The following is a 13,894-nucleotide window of genomic DNA, read 5'->3' as shown; positions in this document are numbered from 1 at the left end:
TGCAGGAAGTCAACAAAGTGTGTGTCTGTAGCTTAGGTGGCAGAGCAGGTCAGCCACGAATCAGAAGGTCGGTGGTTTGATCCCAGGCTGCCTCCTGGCTGCATGCCAAATATCCTTGGGCAAGATACTAACCCCATGTTTGCCTACTGGTGGTGGTCAGAGGGCCCGGTGGCGCCAGTGTCCGGCAGCCTCACCTCTGTCAGTGCGCCCCAGGGCAGCTGTGGCTACAATGTAGCTTGCCATCGCCAGTGTGTGAATGTGTGTGTGAATGACTGAATGTAGTGTGAAGCGCTTTGGGGTCCTTAGGGACTAGAAAAGTGCTATACAAATGCAGGCCATTTACCATTTCATCCATCCAGAGGAATTTGCCCCTCCTTTGCTGCCGGGTGGCCCGTTGATCAGGAAATGGTCACAGAAGTGGACACGCCGGAAAATACAGTATGGAGGTAAACTATTCCCTATGGCTGAGACAGCACAGGCCAGTGTGACAAGGGTTCCCCTTTCAGCCGAGGTCAATGACCCTACTTGTTTGAATCCACGTCTGGCCAACACTTTGTCTGGTTTATGTACAGTGGTGACCTGTGAAGTAGTCAGACTCGAACGTCAAGGAAGGTGGTAGGGAAGCAGACTATGCAGACATTTTGGGTTTCCAAGGTGACCAATTTATTTGCAGTGAACTTAATTTAATGTATAACTTAACAAAACTTCCCCCAAATCAATTCATTTAACAAAACTCAACATAACATGGCTCTGGTGACACAGCTCACCTCTCCTCTCTCCTGCAGCTGGTAGAGACTGGCTTTAAATAGGGCCATCAATTTCCCTCCAATTGCCCAGCCAGTACCACTCACTCAACTGAGGGATCTAAAACTCTACTCAGGTTATCTAAAAACACAAAACCTCTACACACTTCTAATATGCACATTTACACAACTAAATGGCAGTATTAACAAAAGGAAAAACATTCAACAAATCCCTTTAAACATTAACACAAACAAAAGGAAGCATCTCTCTGGAAAAAGAAACCCCTCCACTTGGTTTGACCTGATGATGTCATGTGTGACGTGATCAGGACTTTAAAATGAGGAAATGCCAGGCGGGCGTTTCCCCACACCTGACACTCATGATGACTGAAAAGACAAACAGAGTAAGTATGAACAAATGACTTAATCTGTAACATAATAAAGTATAAAGAAACACAACTTAGTATTTGTCTTAATTTGCAGAATGTTTGATTTGACGGCAACAAAACGCTTACACAAACAAACCCGGGATAGTGAGTGAAGCAATGTTACCTGGCAAATAGCAAATAATAGCAAATACATAGAAACAGAATAATGTGTACAATGTGCAAAAAAAAAGGTAAACACATATGGGACAAATGGAGAGAATTGCAACTGCTTCTCCACTTTGTCACATGACCCCAGTTTCATCAACATTCCAAATGTCTCCTGGTCCAAACTCATATTTGCATAACACTTTCTCTAAGTTGTCAAAGAAAGCATTGACATTCTCTCAGTTGAAGCTACTTGCCCTGGCAAGGCTAGTTGCCATGTGACGACTTACCCCAAAGTTAATGAGACAACTTGCCCCAAACTGACTTTTATGCTAATTTTGGCTAAATGTCAGGGTTAGCTCAACATAGCACATCAGCTGAAGTATCAAAAGACACGTTAATTTCTCCTCTATTTTGTGTAAAATAATAATTTGTAACATCTATACCTAACAAAGTTGTACTGAAGAAAATTTAAAGTGATTTATTTTTCCTTTTAGGTCAAAAAAAATAAAAAAAGATGTGCTCACCTCAGATCAGAGCAGTCTTGACCACATGTGAACAGGAGGTTGACTATAGAAGAAGAAGTCACACAAAGTGGCTATTTCATTTTTGAGATAGAGCCTCTAGTGTTGGAGTTATGAACAGTGTGACAACTTACCCCTCTCTCCCCTATAGATACTCCGTGAGCATGTCATGACAAACTCAGCGAGCGTGGAAACCTGAGATGAACCTAAAAAGTAGAAAACTCAGGATTTTAAAAAAAATAATTTCTACTTTTTGTTGGCAGTCGCTGTCCTGATGACGCAGTCGTTCACCTGTGGGGGAGAAAACAAAACAAAATGGTCAAAAATGTTAAAGTTACAGTGAAACTTCAAATCCTTGTACAATTCAGTGGTATTTATACTGTAAGCTTAATCCCTATGCTGTAAACTGACATGTAACTCTAGGAATCACTCATTTCATCCACCTTTGCCACCATTTTCCACATTAATTAGAAGAAAAAATGAAATAAATGAATCGATTAGCTCAAAGAAATTCCACTGCAGACGAGTGTTTTGGTGGTTAAACTGCAAAGCAGTGACTAGTCGACTAATTGTCACTAGTCTGTATCAGACTTACCAGTCGTTCAATCTAATTGTTAAAATTTTAATTGATGCCCAATGCTGGTACATTGTGTTCTAAATGTTAGGCAGCGATCTACCACCAGATGGTGCACTGTTGTTGAGAAACACCATAAATCTATTAATCTACCCTGATCTTCTTGTTAACACTGAGATCGAAGATACACGCGGCGGAAATTAGTTTTCTGAAAGGTGGAAAACCTCTCCTTTAGGAGAGTAGTTAAGTCAATGGGGGAGGGGCTCAGAGTAGAGTCACTACTCCTTCACATCAAAAGGTGACAGCCACCTTGCCCAGGAGGCTGTTCCAGCTGGGCACGTCCTACCAGTAGGAGGCCCCAGCATCCTTGGTCATGCTAGCCAGTTTACATCTATCAGCTGTGGTCAGGAGTGGTCCTTCCTGCTGCCCCCACAACCTGACTAGAAAACGGCTGTATAATGTATTACTTTGTTACCAAGTTTCTGCTTTTATTGAAAAGGTTGTCATTAATTTTCAGCAGCCTGAATCATTCTCGCCACACTTAGTCGTACTTTTCAATTTTTACGTTTTGCCGTTTCCCCCCAAACATCCCTGCAGGAGGTAGGTGAGCTTCGAGTTCCTGAAGGCAACGTAACTCTCCTGAAACACAAAGGCCAAAAAAATCATTAATACTGTAAACGTAAAGAAAGCAGGTGTGACATCTAAGACTACAGAAACTGCAGCTGCAGACCTTGTTGGCGAGAGCGGCGATAACGATGCCCAGGTTGGACAGTGAGCCGTTGATGGCGGTCATCTCTTTGAAACGGTCACCCTGAGACTGGCTCTTCACCATTCGCTCACTGCCAGCCAAGTCCACCAGGCACAGAGTGGCTACACACACAGAGAAAACCAACTCTTATAGGAAGCACTGATCCGTTTTTCCTTCCATTAAATGTAATTTTAATACTTTCCAAAACACAATACTTCTTTTAGCGCTCAGGGGCTCAAACATTAACGTTGAGTCATTAGAGCAGATTTTGCACTGGTTACAGTAACAATAACTAACCAGACTAAATATTATAGATCCAAAAAGAAGAAACCACATTCCTGATGCTGCACTCTAAAAAAAGATCTGTTGGCTTAACGTAAAAAAATTAAGGTAACAATTTGCATGGATCTTTTTAAGTTACTTCAGCTTAGCCACTATAGCGTAAATGCCACAAGAGTTCTCTAGTTAGGCAAACTCTATTCCTTACGTACAAACAACATGATTTGCTTTGTCCTCTACAAGCTTAATTAAGTTGAACCAACTTAATTTTAATTGTTTAAAAATTACTCCATTTAGTTATTAAAACTTATTTTTTTACTTTTATTCTACTCAGAAATATCCATGCAAATTGTTACCTTAAATTTTTTGAGTACTAATAACTTACAATGACTTATAACTTACAATTATACAATAAATTACACATTGAAATTCCAGTTTTATGATCAAACTGTTTATTAGAACACCAGTCCACCATTCCAGACTCATTGACATTTCAATAGCAGACAAAATTGTTGCCTCCATAAAATAAATGACATAAAACACCCCTGTAAATCTGTCTCAAAAAGACTGAACATTTTGACAGTCATGCTCTGATTCAAGTTTGTTTGTGTTAAAGTGATAGTTTAGGTTTTTTTAAGTATGAAGTACATTGTGAGTGTATTACACACAGTAGACAGCAGTCAGCACATTCCTGCCACCGACACGCACGATAGGCTCAGTTTGTTTGTGTGACTTTGGTAAATCTGAACTAACCCGAACTAACACCAAAGTCACCAAATAACACAATTACACTTACTGATGAAGGCAGCAGGAGACCAGCAACTCCTGTGTGCTGTCAGGTAAAATTGCTGTTTTTGTCCATGGACGCTGGTGGGCCAGAGCGATTGAAACAACAAGCAGTAGAACTTCTCTTTCCTCACAGAAAAGGCTGTCTGATAGCAAAATAAAGTAAACATATTCTTGATATAATGTACATTTAAACTGACATCAGTTTTATTAGGATGGAGGCTCATCTTGCGTGCCGGTGGCCCCGTCTGCTTCTCCGTAGGTGGAGCTTACTGACTGCCATCTACTGTGTGTAATACACTCACTATACATATGTACCTCATACAGCCTCACTTCAAAAAACCCGATCTATCCTTTTAAAGTGCATTATTTTGAACTAGGTGTACTTAATGCTCAACGCTCAACTTTACACCTACTGCCTACTGTACAGTATGTAACACAACACATTGCAAACAACAGTGGAACATTTCCCGTTTAATTTGAGGATAGCCTCACTCTTCACATTTTTTAGTACAACAGTTTACTTTTTAGTGACATTACCTTAGGACTGGCTTTCAGATCATCCAGCTCGAGGAATATCTTTTGAAACACTTCAAAAGTGTTTTTCAGTTCTTTTGGGTAGCTGAGGTTGAGTGCATATATCAGCCCCATTAGCAAGGCACAGGCTCTGGGTACATCCAGGTCTGCTAGGACTTCTGTTCCTTCAAGTATGATCCTTGCGCTGGCTGGATCAGACGTTGTGGCACCTCTGGTTACAATCTTCATCACTTCATTGGTAATATCCCCTCCACCATCCTGGTAGGTCAGAATCAATATAAATGTTTTAAGTAATCATACTTATACGAGAGTAACACAAAATAGGGCTGCAACTAACAATTTTCTCGATTATCTGATTAGTTGTTTGGTCCAGAAAATGTCAGAAAATGGTGAAAAATGTCAATGTTTCTCAGAGCCCAATATGATGACCTCAAATGTCAAACATATTCAGTTTGCTGTCATAGAGGAGTACAGAAACCAGAAACCATTCACATTTATGAAGCTGAAACCAGAGAATTTGGACTTCTTTTTCTAAAATAATTACTCAAACCGATCAATCAAAATAGTTGCCGATTAATTTAGAAATCAATTAATAATAGATTAGATCATAGCTCTAATACAAAGTATAGTCATGTCTGATTTACCTGCTCTTTGAAGAGATCCTCCTCCTTTTCCCTGAGATACACCACTAAGCCACGGATAGCGACCTCTCGCCTTCTCTCCACAGAATCGTCCTGTGAATAAGAAAAAGAATGTCGAACTGCTCTTCGAGGAGGATGGGTTTTTGATAATTACATCCAAAAAAAAAAAAAAGGATTGACTTTATATGGCCTGAACTGTACCAATTATAGATTTCCAGTGATAATCAAAATAATGAATTGATCATTTCAAAGAGCCATTTCTCTGAAATGATCAATTCATGAACTTGAAAAATCCAGGTAACAAATAGAAAAACTGCAAAATCTTGCAAATTACTCTGCCAATCATGATCCACATCACCTATAACTTGTTTTATTATTAAGTATTTATAGTTTTAATTGATATTTGTGCCTCAAGCTCTAAACAATAATTTGACATAGTTGAGTTGTAAACAGCTACCTTTTAAGACTCAATATCACCTATTGGAAAAAAAAAGTGGATTATCCTATTTGAAATAAACTACATTTCATTCATTCATACCTCTAGCAGCATGTTCTGGATGCGCCGAATGCGCATTTTTGCAGCCCCTCCTCTTGAGGACAGCAAGGACATTATTTTCTGAGAGTACTGGTCCAGCTTTGCCATGAATGTTGTCTCCAGGTTAACAGTGGTGATCCTTCTGAATTCTTGGTTTATCTGTATAAAAAAAAGGCACAAATAGGCACAACATGTTAATGTATACAATTTACTTTAAAACAATACATACTGCAAATTATCTTATGGAAAAATATTTACCTGAACTGCATCAAAAAGAGCAGGCCATCTTTCTTTCAGGTCATTGATTTTTGGTGCTTGATTGACAACTTCCTGCCTGCGAATGGAGAATGTCTTCGCCATTTTGTCACTGATGATCTGACAGTTGTCCCTCTTCCTCACTTCACTGAGGAGCTCCACTCTTCCATATTCCAAACTTTCTTCCGTTTCTCCTTGTGGGTGAGGAGGTACAGTGGGGCAAAAAAGTATTTAGTCAGCCACCGATTGTGCAAGTTCCCCCACTTAAAATGATGACAGAGGTCAGTAATTTGCACCAGAGGTACACTTCAAATGTGAGAGACAGAATGTGAAAAAAAAAAATCCATGAATCCACATGGTAGGATTTGTAAAGAATTTATTCGTAAATCAGGGTGGAAAATAAGTATTTGGTCAATAACAAAAATACAACTCAATACTTTGTAACATAACCTTTGTTGGCAATAACAGAGGTCAAACATTTACTATAGGTCTTTACCAGGTTTGCACACACAGTAGCTGGTATTTTGGCCCATTCCTCCATGCAGATCTTCTCGAGAGCAGTGATGTTTTGGGGCTGTCGCCGAGCAACACGGACTTTCAACTCCCGCCACAGATTTTCTATGGGGTTGAGGTCTGGAGACTGGCTAGGCCACTCCAGGACTTTCAAATGCTTCTTACGGAGCCACTCCTTTGTTGCCCGGGCGGTGTGTTTTGGATCATTGTCATGTTGGAAGACCCAGCCTCGTTTCATCTTCAAAGGTCTCACTGATGGAAGGAGGTTTTGGCTCAAAATCTCACGATACATGACCCCATTCATTCTCTCCTTAACACGGATCAGTCGTCCTGTCCCCTTGGCAGAAAAACAGCCCCATAGCATGATGTTTCCACCCCCATGCTTCACAGTAGGTATGGTGTTCTTGGGATGCAACTCAGTATTCTTCTTCCTCCAAACACGACGAGTTGAGTTTATACCAAAAAGTTCTACTTTGGTTTCATCTGACCACATGACATTCTCCCAATCCTCTGCTGTATCATCCATGTGCTCTCTGGCAAACTTCAGACGGGCCTGGACATGCACTGGCTTCAGCAGCGGTACACGTCTGGCACTGCGGGATTTGATTCCCTGCCGTTGTAGTGTGTTACTGATGGTGACCTTTGTTACTTTGGTCCCAGCTCTCTGCAGGTCATTCACCAGGTCCCCCCGTGTGGTTCTGGGATCTTTGCTCACCGTTCTCATGATCATTTTGACCCCACGGGATGAGATCTTGCGTGGAGCCCCAGATCGAGGGAGATTATCAGTGGTCTTGTATGTCTTCCATTTTCTGATGATTGCTCCCACAGTTGATTTTTTCACACCAAGCTGCTTGCCTATTGTAGATTCACTCTTCCCAGTCTGGTGCAGGTCTACAATACTTTTCCTGGTGTCCTTCGAAAGCTCTTTGGTCTTGGCCATGGCGGAGTTTGGAGTCTGACTGTTTGAGGCTGTGGACAGGTGTCTTTTATACAGATGATGAGTTCAAACAGGTGCCATTCATACAGGTAACGAGTGGGAGACAGAAAAGCTTCTTACAGAAGACGTTACAGGTCTGTGAGAGCCAGAGATTTTCCTTGTTTGAGGTGACCAAATACTTATTTTCCACCCGAATTTACGAATAAATTCTTTACAAATCCTACCATGTGAATTCATGGATTTTTTTTTCACATTCTGTCTCTCACAGTTGAAGTGTACCTCTGGTGCAAATTACTGACCTCTGTCATCATTTTAAGTGGGGGAACTTGCACAATCGGTGGCTGACTAAATACTTTTTTGCCCCACTGTAAATAGTTCACTTCTGACTTTTTTGGCTTTTTGACATTCTTTGCAGGTGCTTTCTCATGTAGTCGCTTCTTTCTGAGAGAGTTCACATCAAGTTCAGGGCATCCGAGCCCTCTCAACTTGGTTCTATAGTTGCCCATTTTATATTTTAGTCTCTGTTGCCATCCATAGCATCCATTATATGACCCCGGTTCTTTAAGGCAAGGATGCTTCTGAATCAGCGCCTCAGCAACATCCACAAACTGTGCGCTTGTTGGGTAGGCAACATACTGAAAGACGCTTTCAGCCAGTCTCTCAAGGATGTCTGGAAGGATTGAGGTAAAGTTGAGTGGAATTCCATCCTTCTTGAAAGCTTCATTTCCTGAGGCAAGCAAAAGCTCTGTGTCATAGGCAAAGCGAGGTACAGGAAATTCAGCCGGCCACCGCTGTGATCGCTGAATCCCAGGTTCAGGTGATGATAGAATCAGTGTATCCTGGGATCCGGATGAGCAACTGCTTTGGGGAGGACCGACGGCGGTCACTGAGCTATAGATGGAGGTTTCTGATTCACTTTCAAAGGAAGTGTTCACTTCAGTTAAGTTCAGAGTAAATGTGGGAGGTTCAACAATGTTAACCACTTTTATTGTGTCCTTGTCCTTGATGTCACTTGTTGAGGTAAGACTGAAATATTCCTCTCCAAAATCAGCATCCTTGTAATGCAAAGTAAAGTTCCCTTGAAGCCCAAATGTCTCTCTTACAATGGACTCAAGTTCACCCACAGTCCCAGGGAGGCCATGAGGTAAGTCAAGTTTGCGAATGTCATGGTCCTGAAGAACGATCCTAAGTTTGGTTTGATGAGACATTGGAGCGTCTGTAAGAGAAACCACACGCTTCAGTTTGATTTATAGAATACATCCAGTGTCAACCTTAAGACATTAAGTATCAGAGGTAAATATTACCTTTGATAAGCTAAGGACTTTTCATCACCTTTGAGATATTAGCTTGCATGCAGAAAGGAACTAAGGTAGTGATTACGTCTTTAATCATTAGCTTTCACATTACACTGTGACATTTTATATATGCTTTTTGTCAAAATTGACTACTGCGAAACTGAGCGCCCATTTATATACCTGCTTTTAGTTAGACTAAATGTTTGAAACATTTATTTCTATGGAAAATAACAGGAGTCTTTTTTCATCTTCTTAATATTTTCCATTTTTCCATTGAAGCATAATGTGATAAACGCAAAACTACAAAGATCACAAAATTACAGTAGCTGAAAGTAATGTCACATGTCACATAAAAGCTACAACCATAACATTTTCAGTTATATGCCAGTCATATTTACAACTACTACTCAGATTTACTTTTTTGTTTCTGCATACTAGTGGGAGTCAAGAGATTCATCTCTTTTTGCACTAAGAAATGGCATGATCTGAGATTAAAAGGCGTTCCAGGCTTTTTTATTATTATTATTATTATTATTGTCCAATGTCTGATGGTAGATATAACATTCTCACTTGAACTGTAAAAAACAAAACACTTATACAAGGTAAACATATTAGCCAGCAAATCAAATCTTTCACACATCAGATGGTGCAAGGCCAGGTGAAAATGATTAACTTAAGTTTGAGATACATACGTTAATGTAAACAGCCTTTTTGTTTTCTTCATGAAATCATGACCTCACATATAAAGAGTATTTTTGGTTATGCATTTTATCCCAGAACTGCCTGGTGTGTAAAGTCAAACAAATGAGAAACTGTTAATGACCACTACACATGGACATAAATGTAACGCTTCTGGGTAACAATACGCTTCCCTGCAACAGTGTATGCTGCCATTGGGAAGATGTCAGACAACTCACTCAGCTCAATCACCTTAACACTTCTTGTGTTTTCGAGTTCATAGCTTCTAAGATGTTCAATATACCATGCATTTAAACATTTCACAATAAAGCAAACCTTTCCGTTGACAACAGCTATCTGAATCAACTCCACAAAATCTGGAAGGCAACCTGTTGAGCCATGTGCCAAGATCATTCCAGTGGAGTAACTGGTGCCACTGCAACACACTGTAGTTGCCATCTGGACAAACAACTCGCTGGGGAATTTTACTTGCAGTGCTTTTTTTATGTCTTCCCTCAGCACAGTCAAATCCACTATTGACAGTTTTGTTGCCTGCAGAGATGGTGGAACAACTGCACCACCATGTAGATGGTGTGCAACCATGAACTGATGCTTCACTGCAAGAGACAACAGAATGTTTCGGAAGCTGTGGGTATGCCTGACCACACGCTTGAAAAAGCTGTGTTTAGCTTCAAAGCGCATAGTCCAAAGAGATACAAGGGGACCAAAAGCCTTTATTAGCTGTGGGTAGTGCTCTAGAAAATGATGCTTTGGAATAAGTCTTTCCTGAGGGAAAGTCTCCAGGAATCTGTGTCGATGCTCAGAAATCTTGCTTTCAAGGAAACAAATAGTTAGGTCTGTATGCACAGGAGAAAGGACAAGTTCAACTATGTCCTTCAGGTTCAGGATGACCAGCCACGTTGGTTCGCTCTCTGGTATTCTTTCTCCAACTATCAGGGAAAGGAGGCGAAGCAAAGCCCAATTCTCATGGGCATTTCCAGCGACAGTCTTTCTTTTTGCAAAAGCCAATGGAACTGCTTGTGGTGAATCAGATTTATCTGCCCATCTGTATGGGAACTCTTTGATCAATTTATTAAGTTCATCAAGTGTGAAATATTTTTTTTTGATTAAGGCATTTAAGCACAGTGCTAACTCGAAAGGTACAATACCTTCAAAGAGGTCGTGGAGCAAATCAGGTGGGTAGCCAGATAAAACATCAAAATGTTTTAGCCTTTCAGTCAGTGGGCACTGTCTCTTTACTCCATAACAATGATTATGTCCCTGTGCTGTCTGAACATGAGCCTTGTGCTCTTGTATTGTCCTAGGCTTAAATGCTCCAGTTCTAACTTCACTTACTTGGAATTGGGATCTTTCTCCAAGACAGAACCTGCAGACGTGTGTACTTGAGAAGCTCTCCACAAATCCTCCGATAGAGTGGGCGCCAAGGTTATCTGCAACAACACAATACACAGTACCTTTGACTCGAATGTCTAATGAAGGAATGTAAAGTCCTTCTTCTTCAAGGCTGGCAAGATCTTTTAGCATTGGCTCAAACACAGCACTATAACCAAACTTTTTGATATCATCAGCCTTGCAGAGAATGGCAAGGTATATCGATGTTAGTGATGATCTGAGCAATGGTGGCACATTTGCTAAAACCCAATACACAGCAGTAATTTTGTGCTTTTTTCTTGAAGTGCCAAGTGGATTACACACTTCAAAATCATCCACATACAGAATAAGAGAAATAGCTGGATTGTTTTCTCACAGCAATGTATTGTTTTTAAAATGTGTGCCATCCTGAAATGATTTGTATTGACTTTCGGAACTGCTGTCTGCTTCATTACTAGATGTGAGCAAATCCTGGATCTCTTTTTTCTTCAAAACCTCATGCAAAGACTTCAAAATAGGTACATATTGAAAACTTCTCTGCTCCCTGGCACTGAGCATATATTCTATGGGTTCCACCACGGAAAAATGCTCCTTGAAATATTCTCTTCTTTTGTAGGAGGTGGAAAGAGGACCATTATGCCCTAGGGCTAATGTAATTGGGTTGCACTCACATAGGTCTGTTACCATCTCAGAGATGATCAAATCATCAACTTCACAATTATGCTTTTTTAAGCATGACTGTAAAATCTCTTTTAAAATAGGACCTGAAGCTGATGAGGAGATAAAGTGTAGCTCTTCAACTAACTCATCAATACACCGTTGTGGTACATTGAATATGCTTTCCAACTTAAGCAGCACGTGGGCTACATGTTTTTCTATTAAATTCGGCAATTCTCTTATTTCATTACCTTCAGGGTCTTCACTCACTGCACCTTCAGTATCGTCTTCATCCACAGGATCATCCCCTGCATTTAGAGGATTGGCATACCTCTGCAAAAGCTCAGGCTTGAAGTCATCAAGTGTATGAGGAGTGTGTTTCCGGCTCCTATGAGAGGCAAATGTTCCATGAATGTTTGTTTTGAAAGGACAATTTTCAAAAACACAAGACACAGTTTCCTGTTTCTTTAAATGACGACCAATATGCTCAAAGTATTCTCTTTCTGTGGAGATAGTGTTTAAAGAACAACATGGACATTTAAATGACAGTACAGTGGACAGTGTCACTGACTCACGGGTCGAGTGAGTTCTTGACAGATGGGTTCGCAGGCTGCCCCATGTTTTAAATGAGCAATAACACTCCCAATAAAGACAAGGGTGAAATTCTCCACCATGACCATGTCTTAATCTATAATGCTTTAAGAGATCTGTCTTTCTTGGTGTTTCAAATTTGCAAATTTTACAGATCCACTTCATTTTAAAAACAAACAGTTTAAATTACTTTAACTTGGGTGATTCAGAAGGCTGTAGTACAAACAACTTGTGCTACATCAGCATTACAGTAAATTTTAATTCATTGTTTTTGAATATTCAAGATGAAAAACAAGAAAAATGCTTGTAAACTACTGCAAAGAAATGGGCAAACTACACGCAATCAATATTCACGCTTTTTTAACTATAGTCTTTAGTCTAATCATTATCTCACAGGAAATCATTATGACATTAAAAGTTAAAACTATGTATATTATTTTTAGTGTTGAGTTTCTCCTAAAAGTTGCTTTATGTTTCCAAATCAAAGATATTTTTTCTTAAGTGATACAACTGCGCTTATGTATCTGCAGTTAACACCCAAAAGAGCAAAATTATATTTTATGTGCTAATGCACACTCAATGTAATGTCATTAAAACAACTAGTTTATGAATGTTACTTAAGATCTTTCCTGTGGCGTTTCTACAACATGGCGTTCGCTTCCTCGCCCGCGTTTTTTGACTGAACTTTGACACAGGCTGTTCTTCAGCTAGGGCTCAATTAACAAACTTCAATCTCACATAAAAATAACTCTAGGACTTAAACATCAAAATGCATCGATGTTAAACCGAATGTATACTCAGTAACCTACATTTGTTTAGTCATGAATGTAAAACGGCCCAGCCTTTTGCTGGTCAAACCTTCATCAACGCTGCAACGATTTCAAAGTAGAAAGAAGAAAAACGTGTATTACCCTGTCTTTGCAGAGTTAAAACTACTGCTACAGAAGCTCAGTGTCAATTAACACCATTTGGCTGCCACCGTAAAACAAAACTTAACAAAGACTAATGTTACGGTCCAATTACTTCACAAGTTAGCCAGAAGTGTAACGTTACTAGCTTATCACCACCACTCGCCGAGGAAGAGTTTAGTGTTGTGTAAAAAGGATTTCTTGCAGTGTGTGTTGATAGAGTTAAAGTTAGAGTTATTAGCTGCTGTGAATAAAACAAGGCAAAAAACTGTACTCACCACAAAGCTTTAACGTTTGATAACGTTCCGTACAAAATGGCGCTTCTCCGCTTTCTCTCTTTGCCTCCGTTTCTTTCGATCAGTGGTCTGAGAGCACACATGTCCGGGCAAGTCAGCCTTTGTACTCAGCTTTTAAAAGGACGCTTACGAGATTTTAAGTTGTATTAACTGAATACACTTTCATGTTAAGTTAACACAGAAATGTCTGTTCAAAATCGATATATTACTGAGCTAAGACTGTTTTCTTTATTTTCATTTCGACCAACTCATTAAATTAAGTTATCAACTGATTACAATGTGTACATGCAACAAACTTAATTTTTTATGCAGAAAAGGCTATTGATTTTAAGCTTTACTTACTAACCCCATGAATCATTTTTTAGAGTGTGGTACTTCCAGTGTGACGCTGAGGAGCAGAAGCAATTTAACACTAAAGTGAGACTTTTGTGGATAAAAGAAAAGCACAGCATTAAACAATGCTTTACCCGCA

The 13,894-nt window shown here is 39.9% G+C and overlaps 1 protein-coding gene across 1 annotated transcript; it reads right to left on the bottom strand.

Moving 5' to 3' along the window:
• Nucleotides 1–3,831: 3,831 nt before the first annotated feature.
• Nucleotides 3,832–13,496, bottom strand: LOC120739408. The gene is made up of 5 exons (XM_040041156.1): nt 13,405–13,496; nt 6,159–6,349; nt 5,904–6,059; nt 5,369–5,458; nt 3,832–4,982 (listed from the first exon to the last, which is right to left on the bottom strand). Exons 2-5 carry the CDS (start codon nt 6,258–6,260, stop codon nt 4,695–4,697), a joined length of 636 nt encoding a protein of 211 aa, XP_039897090.1. The 5' UTR covers nt 6,261–6,349; nt 13,405–13,496; the 3' UTR covers nt 3,832–4,694.
• Between the last annotated feature and the right edge of the window lie 398 nt (nt 13,497–13,894).

Source organism: Simochromis diagramma, unplaced genomic scaffold (assembly GCF_900408965.1).
Source record: "Simochromis diagramma unplaced genomic scaffold, fSimDia1.1 OVJJ01000314.1, whole genome shotgun sequence".
NCBI lineage: Eukaryota > Metazoa > Chordata > Actinopteri > Cichliformes > Cichlidae > Simochromis > Simochromis diagramma.
Note: the sequence above shows the minus strand (reverse complement) of the source record. Positions and strands in the feature narration are given on the sequence as shown.